Source organism: Pinus tabuliformis, chromosome 2_1 (genome assembly GCF_031772625.1).
Source record: "Pinus tabuliformis cultivar Carrire ecotype Pingquan chromosome 2_1, CPIR1, whole genome shotgun sequence".
NCBI classification, from domain to species: Eukaryota; Viridiplantae; Streptophyta; class Pinopsida; order Pinales; family Pinaceae; genus Pinus; species Pinus tabuliformis.
The window spans coordinates 806,338,990-806,352,796 of record NC_142299.1 but is presented as its reverse complement, the minus strand read 5'-3'; the positions used below and the strand labels follow the sequence as shown (position 1 = coordinate 806,352,796).

Below are 13,807 nucleotides of genomic sequence, written 5' to 3'. Positions count from 1 at the left end.
TCATATATCATCATGGGGTATCACAGGGGAAGGTGAACCACTCACCCTGTACACAGTGAACCTATAGGGGAAGGTGAACCACTCACCTTGGTTGCACATAGCTCCAAGAAGTACCCTAGGCCCCCAGGAGCTCCCAGAGCTCAATGTCCAACTCAAGTAGGACCCTCATGGGAGGGTCCTTCCACGACTCCAAGTATCTTTCGAAAGGTTAAGAATTTGACCTTCACCAAGGGCTTCATGAGAATGTCAACAATCTGCTCATCAGTCCTGATGTGTTGAAGCCTTATTGCTCCCCATTGTACCATATCCCGGATAAAGTGGTACTTGATGTCCATATGTTTGGAGCAGTGGAATACGGGATTCTCTAAAAGGTGAATCCCACCCTGGTTATCGCAATAGATCACAATGGTATCCAGCACGTGCTCAAATAGCTCACTAAAGAGCTTCCTCAAACAAATAGCTTCACAACAGGCCATACTAGTAGCAATATATTCGGCCTCAACGGTGCTTAAAGCAACCTATTTTTGCCTCTTGCTCATCCATGAAATTGAAGCAGACCCCAATGAGAAGCAGCATCCCGACGTTCTCTTTCTATCTACCACATTGCCAGCCCAATCAGCGTTAGAATATCCATGAAGCCTCAAATTCCCAATAGTGTATTTCAGCCTATAGTTGATTGTGCCACGGAGATATCTCAAGAGATTCTTAACAGCAATCCAATGTATGTGATGAGGCTCAACCATAAACTGACTCAAAATATTCACAGTGAAGCATATGTCTGGTCGGGTGTTTACCAAGAACATCAGGGCCACCACAAGTTGTCGATACTCAGAAGGTTTTGCCAATTCGAGCCCAACAGCACTTCCACATAGCTTCTTGAAGTTGAGTTCCATCGGAGTAGACACAGACTTGCAAACCACCATCCCACTGTAGACACAGACTTGCAATCCACCATCCCACATCTCTCTAGCAACTTCACAATGTATTTTCCTTGAGAAACGAAAATCTCGCTTGGCTTTTGCCAGACCTCCAAGCCTAGGAAGTAATGCATCAGACCTAGGTCCTTCATCTCGAACTCGGAAGTCAACTCCCTCTTGCATTGAGAAATGAGAGGGTTCACACTAGTCAAAAAGAGATCATCTACATAAAGAACCAAAATAAGAGGCATGTCCTTTTCAACCTTAAAATATATATTTGGATCAACATAGCTCCTCGTAAGTCCCAGCTTTATAAGATAATTGTCAATCCTTTCGTACAAAGCCCTGGGTGCTTGCTTCAACCCATAGAGTGCTTTCTTTAGCCAACAGACGTGTCCTTCTATCTTGTACTTCAAACCCTTGCGGTGGTTACAAGTAGACTTCCTGCTTAAGTGACCCATGCAAGAAAGCAGTCTTGACGTCCATTTCATGCAAGCTCCATCCTTGATTGGCCACGAGAGCAATACTAGATCGAATAGTGGTATATCGGGCAACCGATGCATATATCTCGTCATAGTCCACTCCTTCCTTTTGAGAGAAGCCATGAGCAACGAACTTGGCTTTATATTTTTCAGCACTCCCATCAGCTCCATGTTTAATTTTGTAAAGCCATTTTGAGGTGACCATAGACTTGTCCTTAGGTCTAGGCACCACATCCCAGACATCATTCTTCATGATCGATTCATATTCCTCATTCATCGCATCCTTCCAAACTTGGTGTTTTACGGCTTCCTCGAACGTGCATGGTTCAGCTTGAACAATAGTACTCATAGCAACCAAATAACCTTGATACTTGTTCGGCTTCTTACTTTCACGAAATGTCCCTCTTGGAGCAATATGTCTTTCAACATCTTCGAGAGTATCTTTGAGCCATAATGGACGTTTCCTTGAGGTAGAGGGATCACCAGGAGGTGGATCAATAGGATCCATCAGGCCTTCAACATCAAGCATAAGCTCATCCGTCGGAGGTTCATCCTATTTTTCTGCAGCATCATCGTTCTTCCTTGGGATAGGGAGATCTTTGGCTTTCCCAAGGGCAGTGTCTTCATCAAAGGTGACGTCATGGCTTATTTCCACATCTCTTTCACCAAGCACCTAGATTTTATATGCCTTTGAATTTTCACTATAGCCAACAAATATTTCTTTCTTCCCTGAAGCTTCCAACTTATTCCTTTTCTCTTTAGGCACATGAAAATATACCAGACAACCAAAGATTCTAAAATGAGAAACATCGGGTTTTTTACCAATGAGAACTTCTCCGCGTGTCTTGAAATCCAACGCTTGATGAGGGCTCCTATTTTGAACATATTAGCAGCTTCTCCCCATAAGAAATTCGGTAGACCTTGATCATGGAGCATGGCACGAGTGGCTTCCATCATTGTTCGATTCTTCCTTTCAGCAACACCACTTTGCTTAGGTGTATGGAATAGTTGTCTCCCTCTTAATGCCAGCCTCTCTGCAAAAGTCATTGAATTCATTTGATTCATATTCGGTTCCATTGTCGGTACTCAATATCTTGATCTTCATCCCTGTTTGATTCTCCACCAATGCTTTGAAAGAACAGAACCATTTGAACACTTCATCTTTCCTCTTCAAGAAATAGATCCATGTTTTGCGTGAGCAGTGATCCACAAATATTGCATAGTATAGGTAGCTCCTAATGAAGTTACGGGCAAGATACCAGACAGGTCAGAATGGACCACTTGAAGAATATCGGTTGTCTTGCTTTCACTAGAAGGGAATGGTCCTTTTGTATGTTTCCCAACCACACGACCCTGACAAACACCTTCTTTGTATGTTTCCCAACTGCACGACCCTGACAAACACCTTCATGGTTCATATTAAACTCAAGCATACCTGCGACCATCTTCCTTCCCCCCAGTAAGGCTTTGTAATGTAGGTGGGCAAATCTCCGATGCCATAAGTCACATTGAAGAGAAGTATCAGTCACCAAAGCTCCCAAAGGACTTCTTCCAACTTGACAGAGACCATCAACCCTAAATCCAAGAGTAAATGCATCTTTAGGGTTTCTTTGCCAAATACGTACCTTTCCATCAACGAATGCTACCTTGAAGCCTTTATCTTCCATTGCAGAAATAGACACCAAATTCTTCTTCAAATCGGGCACATACAACACTTCTTGTAGATGGATGGTTTGACCTTGGTTCAAGTGAAGTGTGACAACACCTATCCCTTTCACGGGGTAGGTGGCATTATCTCCAAGTATAATCTCTAGATTAGTCTTCTTTTTAATTAAATTTGAGAGGGTCTCTTTATATCCAGTGAAGTGCCTTGAGGCTCCACTATCAATCAACCAATGATCCAAAGTATCCGGAGGAGAGCAGCAGATAGAGCGGAAATAAGACAAAACTCATCTTGTTTTTCTACAACATTACTTTCATCATACCTGGCATTTCTTGTCCTTTTGGGAGGTTGATCATTTCCATTTCGAGCAGTGGGAGCATTCCTCTTTCCTTTGTTGTTGAACCTGTTGTTCCTTTGATTGCCATTGCCTTTAAAATTATTGTTGTTGTTGTCATCATCCCTTGGAGAATTGTTCTTGTGAGGGCACTCTCTAGCATAGTGGTCGAACCTGTTGCAATTGTAGCACCTTCCTTTTCTTCCTTCTCTGAATCCCTTCTTATATCCTTGACCCTGTCTCCTTCGACGAGCATTATTCTTCCTTTTTGCATGAACGGAGAAGGCAGTAGGTTCATTTCCATTGGAGGGCTTATCTCTCTCCATCATCCTTGTTTCCTCTTGAGTGCATCTACCCAAAAACTTATCAAAACCAGGTATCCTGTCATTGTTGAGAATGGTGGTGGTAAATACAACCCATGGTCTTGAAAGACCTCCAAGTGCAATGAGAGTGAGCTCCTTTCTATACTTTGTCTTAGCAGCAACCAATGCATTTTAAGGAGGCTCCATCACTTTTCCCTGCACATAGTCCAATACTTCATGCTCCTCCAAAGTTATGTTCCATTCATGATAATCAGAGTTGTCATTGAGCTTGTCCTTAGTCTTGAAGTAAGATGTAGATGCCATGGAGACCCTTGTCCAACAGATCTCTTAGTGATTGCTTTTCTCTCTCTTGCTTGGGCTTTGTCTTCACCTAGGCTCTGATACCATGTTAATTTTAGTTAACAATGGTATGTTCTATGCTTGCATCAATTCCTTTAATGTCCTTTAGTTAGCCCAATGACAATTTCCAATTTAATTTCAAATAGCAATCAAATTAATCATCACATTGACAGAAACTATAGATAGAACATGAACAATAAAACGCAGAAGTCAAGCCAAGACAAGAGAACACCAATATTTGGCGAATGCCAAGAAAAAACCTCAATATGGGGAAAACCCTTTGAACAATTCTTCTTATTATTATATCAAATCTTCAGCAAAGAGAGAGTACAATAAAGTCAAAATTGACTTGCCAATAGATGATCAAAACCACTGTCCAAAACAGCCCAGTCAAATCTGCAATTCTGTCCCTGATCAACAGCAGTGAAATCAGCAGCAGTGTGTGCCCTAACCAGTCAACGGTCAAGGGTCAAAACAGCCCTTTAGCAACTGACTCAAAGTGCATTCAACTCGGCCTTAGTTGGTCAAACGGCAGTCAAAACAGTCCTGTTTGCAGCGGTCAAACCCAGTCAAACAAAAGTCAACCCTGTGGTCAACGCAGGTCAAACAGCCAAGAAAATCTTGTTTCTGGTGCCAATGAATGCAGCCTGCTGAGACAGAAATTCTCCCTGAAAATCTAAGTCAAAAAGTGCCCAAAATGTCAAAGTCAACGCTGGTCAAACCCTGGTCAAACTGCAGAAAATTTCAGAACTTTCGGCCCTGTAATTTTGTCCTCCTTCCTGCCACATGTGTGAGAAAATCAGCTTCCCAATGAGGTGTACGAACCAATCAGATGAGGAGAGAGAAGAATGTGTGAGTTGATGAAGTGCCAAATGAGGGTGGAGGTCTCTCTTATTTATACAAGTTGTTGAGGATCAAAAGACATGTTTGTTGGGCTTCATGAACCTACATAATGATGTGGCTGACCTTGACAATCAGCACATGTGTGGACTTGACTTCAATAACATATTTTTCCTTATCCAAATTTGATGATCTTTAGGTCGATTTTGGTCATCTCAAAAAAAGGAATTCAATGCAATAATCATCTCCATCAATTGAGCTGTCCAAAGTGGAATTTGTCCCTAGTTGCCAATTTTAACAAGATGTTTTCATATGTCTCTTTGTACATTCCTTGGAAGGGGATGCTAGACCTTGGTTCATGCAGTTGACAACCAACTCCATATCCACTTAGGAGCAGTTACTTGATCATTTTCTATGTCTGTGGGGAAATAAAAAGTATACTTTCCAACTTTTAATAGAATTTAATTCTCTAAGAAAGGATGACTCAGAAGGTGCAACAAGATTCAATGTTCATCAAGTCTTATCATGGAATACCTAAGAATGTTTGGCCTTCAGAAGTTGTTGTTGTGTTGACTGATACTATTTCCCAAAGCTCTTATGTTTTATTATTCCTCAAAGAAAGGCATTCATCAAATCTGGAATAACAAACAATGCATGTTCGGGCAAAGCAGCTATTGCCATTATTGAGGAAAGGCGTAACCATACTTTTTGGACCCTGTGTGTGGTACATAGTTTAAATCTTACTTTCAAATCTATTGTTGCTAAAGTTCAACAGATGGAAAATATGTGAAAAGTCAAAAGAAATTTGGGATTTATCATTAACCACCAACACACAGAAACCATGTATCATAGATTTGCCAAACTCCAACTTGTAAAGTTTGGAGAAACCAGACTTGCAACCCACTACAAAATGATTAAGTGGCTAGTAGACATGAGGGAAGCTTTGTCTTCCATGGTTGTTAATTAAAAGTGGCAAACATGGAAACAAAGCAACACAGCAAAGCAGTCAGGGCTAGAAGGGTCAAGCTGAGCTTTTTATTTCAATAATGGAGCCATTGGTTGATTTGCCACAACTCTGTGATTCATATGTGCATATGTTGTGTGACATTTATGAGGACTCTGACCATCTGTTGGAAATAATTAAGCAAGTCTTGAATAGCAGGTAACTCTTCTGTATGGCACCTTATTGGACATAATCATTAGTAAATATAATAAATACGATACTCATCTATATTCTTTAGCCTATACATTGAATCCAATGTACTATGATGAAGTGTACTTGGCTAAATCTGGGGGTTGAAGGAGGCCCCAAACAAATATATAGAGGAGACAAACATTAGAAAACCCAAGAATCAAAAATCTCCAGGCCTCAATGATCTTCCGGTGGAATTGTACAAGAAAATGTGGCATGTGGTTTTAGACCGTGTATTCGAAAATGTCCCAAGAAGCTATCCGAAGTGGTGGTATGAGGGAGTTGGTCAATGGACGGGGCCCAATTACTTTTATTAATTCGGGGCAGATTTATTCTTGATTATCTTATAACTACATGGGAGGGGCTTAAATGGGCATGGTGGTTTGGCCAAAAGTCTTTTTTTTCTAATTTATTTTGATAAAGCTTATGACAGAATTGAATTGGACTCCATCCGTAACATGTTGGACTTTGGCTCTTTTTATCATAGGTCAGCCACATTTATTTTCTCATGGGCCTCAGCAAGAGTTAGTGTGAATAGTGTGATTTCTAATTTTATTCTTCTACAATGCTACATTTGACATGGTTTCCTTCTTAGTCCAAATTGTTATGTGATTGTGCCCTAGATTATTTGTTGGAGGATACTACATTGCAATGGGCAACTTAGAGGTTTCTCCTGGCCTGGTGGTAACCATTATTTAATGTCCACTTTGTTGGTAATTCGGCCCTAATACCTGAATTGACTCAGCAGTCTGTGGAGAGTACTTTTTATGCTTGGACACTTTTGCAGAAGCTAATGGAGTGGTTGTTTGTGAGGAGAAAACAGAAATATTTTTTATTGGCCAGGATGACCCTCCTCATTGGTTGAACCATAAATGGAAGTTTATTTAAGCTAGAGAGATCATTCAGTATTTGGATATTCCCTTTGGCATTCAAAATTCTCTTGTTGATCGATGGAAGTGGATCATGGCCAAGTTTGAAGAAAACTTCACGAATCGTCTCAATCTTCCTCTTGCTGGGAAGGTTCCAATTGTTCACAAGATCTTAGCAGTCAAGCAAATCTATTATTCCTCATCTTTTCCTTTTTGAACCTACTTAAAAAATGTTGAAGAGCATTCTTAGAAGTTTTCTTTGGTGGCTTGGCATCTCTACAATTTACCAAGAGATCAAGGGGGATTGAGCCTCCATAAAGTAAGAGTTCAAGGGCTGGTTGTTTGTAGAAAATCGGCAATTTGCAAAGTGGAGAAGGATGCTGCTTGGTAATTTTTAGTTTGACACAAAATTCATCAAACTCAACACAATCAAAGAATTAAAGATCACTTTCAATTTTGTGAAATAATCACTAATGCTCAGGATTTCATATGATTATAAGTTTTGCCCCACTTAAGAGGGTGTGGATTGCTTCACAAATTGTTTCTTGTTTCTTCCTTGGCAATTTGAGAGACATCACCTAGGATTTGACATCACAATTGATTTGGGAATTTTTGTCCCTCAATGGTCATAGGTTTGCAAGCAAAAGATTGGCCAAAAAGGGTCTCTTCTTTTGGAAGGATTTGTGGAATCATGATCACCAACAATAGCACACATGCCATGCTCTTGAGTCTTAACGGAATTCAAGAGCTCAATTGTTTGGACAAAGCAGTTTTAGAGGGTCTAATGTCATATGATTCCTTTTGAAAATGCACCAAGATGAGTCAGGCCGTTCTGGAGGTCTTGGAGATGGAGGAGTGAAAAGCCATTTTACATCTATGTGGTAAAGAACCTCTATGATCTGGTAAGGCACTCATCCAACATTGTCCCCCACTTGAACAAAAGGTAGGGGTTAAGGGATCTTATGGCACATTGATTTAGGAGATGCCAGTCCATTTGGTAATCACACTCTTCTTTTAAACACAGAATATGTGAGTGCCTTCTACTTCATCCAGGGTTGGCTATCAAGAGCAAGCTTCATAATTAGGTGTTAGCATATCTTGCCTGTGCCCTGTGTAGTAAGGATAAAATGGTTGAGTATGGCTTTCTGGAGATGCTGATCCATCAGAATTTTCTGGGCATGGTTTCAAGCTGAATTTCACTTCCTTTTCACCGCCCTGTTTTCGTGGAAAGGTTCTCTACTGGGGAACAATTGGATGATTAGGGACAACCACAAATCTCTATGGCACAAAGCTCCGCTGCTATAATTAGTTTTCTATGGAAACATCAGTGTAAAATAACTTTTCATGAGGACCACTATGCTTTTAGCCTAGGGTAATTATGGAGCTTTAAGTAAAAGCTAGCTTTACTTGCAAAAGTTCAATTTAGCGTCTTTCATCAAGATGCCGAGTCCCTTCCTCTTGGTGCATGGGCTCATATGCTTTACTTTTGGGCCCTTTTGAGGCGGGACTTTCCCAGTACCCCTGTTGTTAGTATGCTGTAATTCCCTACGTTATGATATATTTATTTTTTCTAGGAAGCAATATATGCAGTATTTCTCAAAAATTAGAACAGCTCTCAAAGATAGGAAGGATGTCTAAAACATGGAAGAGAATAGAAAATATAGTCTAAGAATCTTTTCATCTTGACGTAGCATAAATATCCCAAAGATGTATGACAAATATATTTTTATGCACATAAGAAACGTGAGCATTTACTAAAATACATGAATATACACATAGATTCTCATCACAGACCCCCTTGCCATTTCAACATCATGCAACCCAACAAAACAGCCACAGCATTCTATAAATACTAATTAAAAACTTTGCAAATGTGTTTATGTGAGTATAAAGAGCACAGAAGAGTCAAATTGCTACCTCTTGGAAATCTTCAAAGGAAAATGTTTTTGCATCGTCACATCGGGTGACAGCTTGCTGATGTTGTACAACTAGCATAGGATGATGGTGCCTGCTGAGATAGCAATATTAGCTCTTCAGGAAAAACATATGAATATTTACTAGACATATGATAATTATACACCAATCAGAGATGCTTGAGCTATGTTAATTCCCAGGTATCAAGTAGATTGAAAAAACTACCTCACATCATCTAGTGGTTTCCCTGATTTCATGGTGTAGCTCTGACGTGGGCAAAGTGATGCCAGGCTTGGACTTATTTCCTCCGACGAAACTAGAAGTGAAGAATCATCAGTCTTGTCAGGAGAAACTGATCCATAGCTCAATACCAACGAAAGATACAAACGACTGGCAGCTGCAGTACCATGGTGCACGATTTTTGTTATTTCCCCAACTAATGCATTGATCCATTCGAGGGCATTGGCTGGAGATGCGCTATTGTCACAATTTCCAGCTTCTTTTACTTTCAGGGTTGGTGCAATATGCACAATAACAAGGTCAAACTTGCTAGTATCTGCTACTGTGTCTTCTTGTAACCCTATCATATCCAAAAGTTCAGATGCTGCTGAAAGAGGATCTGGGAGCTCTTCTGACTCTTTTGAGTTTTCCATTTTGTTCCTAAGTTCATGCAAGGGTGTGACAAAAAAGCCCACTTTTTCCCCAAATATCTTAGCAGTGCCAGAATTTGTTACCATAGCAGCATTCATTCCCATAAACCTGAAGTTCAATAGATAGCATATATTGGCTTTAAAAACTTGTTTAGAAACATGGCTTAAACAAAAAGCCTAGTCCAGACACTAAACCAAAAAAAATATACCTCTCTGCTATCCTCGGAATAATTGCATATTCCTTACATTCCCAACTGGCAGCTGCACCAGCATCAGCACTGTTCTCAACAGCTTTTTCTTTCTGCATGCATAGATGATGTAGTAAACAAGTTAGTGGTTTTATAGAAACCGATTGGATAAATTCACAGACTGAAATCTAGATAAGGCAATTATCTTACTGAATAGAATTCATGTAGATCCAACAGTTGTGCTAGTTCCCTCACCATTCTCTCATCTTCACTCACTGTAAAACACCGAGCCAAAGAAATGACAATCATTTATGTTTTATAGCATGTTCTCAAATTGCATCATTAAATCAATCATGCTCAATCACAGTGTTCAATATGCTAAATACTACAGTGATGGTACTCAAAATTTAAGACAAACTCAAAGATATTATTCGTTTATTTGATGGAAATTTATAAACAATACTAATAATACGCATGTCACAACAATAATTGGAAAATTATAGTTTGCTTCAAATTTGTTGAGGATGTATTCACATAAAATAGGAAAAACATCTAAGAAAAATAATACAGCCTTAGTATTTTAGTATGTTGCACTTAGTGTATTGTCAAAACGAACAGCATCCACATCAATTGCACAATAGCCTTTTTATTTCTTACAGAAGCATATTTAAAATGCATCTAATAGTTCATTACTACACAAAGTAAAAATACATCATGAAGCCAAAAAGCGGACACATACACTACAGGTACCCGCCCCTCCTTACATAATCAAGCAACACTAGAATATCTCCTTTGGTTCTAACCTCGAGAGAATCTACATCCTTCCTAAATAACTCCATCCTGGATGAGATCTGCATAGCCAACTCTGATTAAAAAGTTGTCAGTTCTCCTAAATGGAACAGATTGGTTGCCCCACGAAAGGTTATTCGACACCAGTTTATTCATAAGGAGGAGATGCCCCGTAGTCACATCGCATACCACACACTCCTTACCGCTTGTCAGATCATCCATGTATCCTCAAAAAGAATCTCTTTCCAATGTAGAGGGATAACAAGAGGGTACTGCATTCAGCAACAATCAATAACCAACGAACTTTGGTGACCCTACCATTTCACAGAACATTAACCATTTGTGCTTTATGCCAAACTACATAACATCTATCAGTTAAACCAGCACGATGTAGACAATTCTTACCCCTTGCATGTTATGAAGAGCTAACCACCCAAGAACTTAAGACTTGAAAGGAATAGTAGAGTAGAACTTCCAGATAACTTGAGACTGCCTAATACATCTTGTCATATGATCTTCAAACGTCCGCTTCCTATAAAGAGAAACAATAATGGGAAGACACACAAATCTTGGAATAAAGCTCCTTGGTCCTATTCCACAAGACCATTTTCAATCTTTACATATAGGTCCAAGAACTCCAAGTTTAACTTGAACAAGTTGTCATTTGGAATTATTTAACAGAGTATGCTAAATGCAGTTATGTCCACAGCTTGAAGCCTTGGAAACCAACGGAGGGTTCCTCAAGACAGCTACTTATCGGAATCCTTGTTCGACAAGTCTTTTCATATGTAAAAACTTTCAACTACTAGCCATTTTCCAATAAAGAAAGAATTAAACTAACTTGGCCCCTCTCCACAAGGAAAGTTCAAACTGAAAGTGCTGCCAAATCCCATCCGTTGTAACAATCCCCAATCTTGGTGCAACCCCCTTGATAAGTTGATATCTCCTTCAAGCCTGCCATATCCTTTTGAGGATACCTAAACTAGGGACTAAATGTTTCAATGCCATGGGGTGCCCAATATGACATTGACATATATAAGACTCTGAATGCAATTCAACCAAATATCTGTAATGGTGCACTCCCACTCATAACCCAAACGATCCATTCAATGGCCACCATTGCCCCTTTGATGTGTATATGAATCAGACTAGGCCAATTCTATCCATATGAATTCCTTAAGCTGGTTATCCTGATGTTCACTTTGACATGGCAGGTAATGTTGCTTCAATATCAAAGATCATTATTCATGTAAAAGTTTTTTGCTGTAGCATTATCTGTGCAGTACACCCTAGCTCTGTTTGCTAATGATGGAAAGTTTTAAAATGTGAAATACAATCCCACTGCCCTGATAGAACTCTACAGTCATTGATCAGAAACTACGGTTTGACATTAAACCCAAAAGTTCATAAGTCGTTTCCATTAAACCCATAATATCAAAAACACTAATATGTTCTTTTTTCTTAGTAAAGTCAGAGAAACATATAACATGCCTTGCGGGGTAGATCTCTAACTGCGAGGAAACCACAACAGCCTCGAGAAGCTAGAGCATGTAGATGAGAATGAGAAGAACTCAGAGCAGGCATCAGGCCATCCCCATAGATCAACAAAGCACGAGAAGGCTTGTCCGCCATATTTTCGCTATGTTCTGCACATAAAGTATTCTCCTCTTCCCTATCCTTCTGCCACAACATTCTAGATACACCGTTACCAGTTAGATACGTGCGCAGGAAGTAAGGAAGGAGGCAGTTAGCCTATTTAAGCCCAGCATTCTTGTATAATTACATATATAATGCAAACTAAGAAAATGACCATCTTACGAGGTGGGAGAAGAAGCATTGATCGAGTGAACTTATTGATTTTATTCTCTTATCCCAAAACCACCAAACGACCGACCGAAGCTGATCGACGACTCTGTCAACCCCCAATCCAATATACCACAGCCAGCCAACAAGGTCCTCTAAACGGGGGCCCTTGCCGAGCTATGCCCTTGTAGAGACATCCTTCTCCACAATTTCTTGTTTCTCAACCAATACCACTTTATTGTTGATCAGCATGTGCATAGTGGAGGATCGAAGCACATGTCATTCAACTGTGCGATATCCAGCATGTTTCAAGAGCAAAAGGAGACATGCAAGTGGAGTTGGGTAATAATGCTATCTATGTACTACCCCCAGTGTTGATCCCTAGAACAATAATGTATCTGTCTACATGACAAATGGCTAAAAAGCGAAAAAATGGAATATGTAAAGTGGTACATTGAATATAATAAAAATACATCACAAACAGAGGAAGGAGAAAGGCAAAACAATGGGGGGATCCGGATCCTGAAGCTGGTTATCCTGAATTCCTTAAGCTGGTTATCCTGATGTTCGCTTTGACACAGCAGGTAATGTTGCTTCAATATCAAAGATCATTATTCATGTAAAAGTCTTTTGCTGGAGCATTATCTGTGCAGTACACTCTAGCTCTGTTTGCTAGTGATGGAAAGTTTTAAAATGTGAAATACAATCCCACTTCCCTAATAGAACTCTACAATCATTGATCAGAAACTACGGTTTGATTAAACCCAAAAGTTCATAAGTCGTTTCCAATAAATCCATAATATCAAAAACACTAATATGTTCTTTTTTCTTAAAAGAGTCAGAGAAACATATACATATAACATGCCTTGCAAGGGTAGATCTCTAACTGCAAGAAAACCACAACAGCCTCGAGAAGCTAGAGCATGTAGATGAGAATGAGAAGAACCCAGAGCAGGCATCAGGCCATCCCCATAGATCAACAAAGCACGGGAAGGCTTGTCAGCCATATTTTCGCTATTTCTGCACAGAAAGTATTCTCCTCTTCCCTATCCTTCTGCCACAACGTTGTAGTATGACAGCGTTGATGTTTTCTTTTGGTATATCAAGCTGATTACAATACATAAGCTTTTTAATTTGCACTTCCTCTAAGGATGAACAAAAATTAAAGCTTCATGGATTCTCATTCACCTTTTAACTCCACTTCTTATTGTGGTTGGTTTGTCTCTTTTAATCATTTTGACATAGCATTTCATCTAGTTGGTGGTGTTATGTCAAAAAGGTCAGCTTACGCTTTTTAAAATTGAAATCTTCACAATCTCCAATTAAATTAATCATGAAACAAACTTGATATTTGATTCAAATAAATAAAAATAAATAAATAAATAAAATAAAATTAAAATTAAATAAAATAATAATAAAATTAAAAATTAAAAATAAAAATAAAAATAAAAAATAAAAAATTAGTTATCGGAGTTTTATATGGAATCATACTTATTGGATGTAG

The 13,807-nt window shown here is 39.3% G+C and overlaps 1 protein-coding gene across 5 annotated transcripts in view; it reads right to left on the bottom strand.

The window, feature by feature from the left end:
• LOC149203052 (uncharacterized) overlaps positions 1–12,987 on the bottom strand; it is a 48,891-nt gene extending 35,904 nt beyond the window's left edge. The window contains exons 1-5 of one of the 5 annotated variants that reach the window (XM_089403326.1): positions 12,808–12,987; positions 9,922–9,986; positions 9,733–9,824; positions 9,099–9,632; positions 8,877–8,970 (exon numbers count right to left, since the gene is read on the bottom strand). In XM_089403326.1, coding sequence (XP_089259452.1) covers positions 8,877–8,970; positions 9,099–9,632; positions 9,733–9,824; positions 9,922–9,969 — 768 coding nt within the window. In that variant the 5' untranslated portion in view covers positions 9,970–9,986; positions 12,808–12,987. Of the gene's footprint in view, positions 1–8,876; positions 8,971–9,098; positions 9,633–9,732; positions 9,825–9,921; positions 9,987–10,475; positions 10,870–12,318; positions 12,788–12,807 lie in introns of those variants that run through there. The other 4 variants (XM_089403323.1, XM_089403324.1, XM_089403325.1 and 1 more) reach the window with 4 other exon arrangements.
• Between the last annotated feature and the right edge of the window lie 820 nt (positions 12,988–13,807).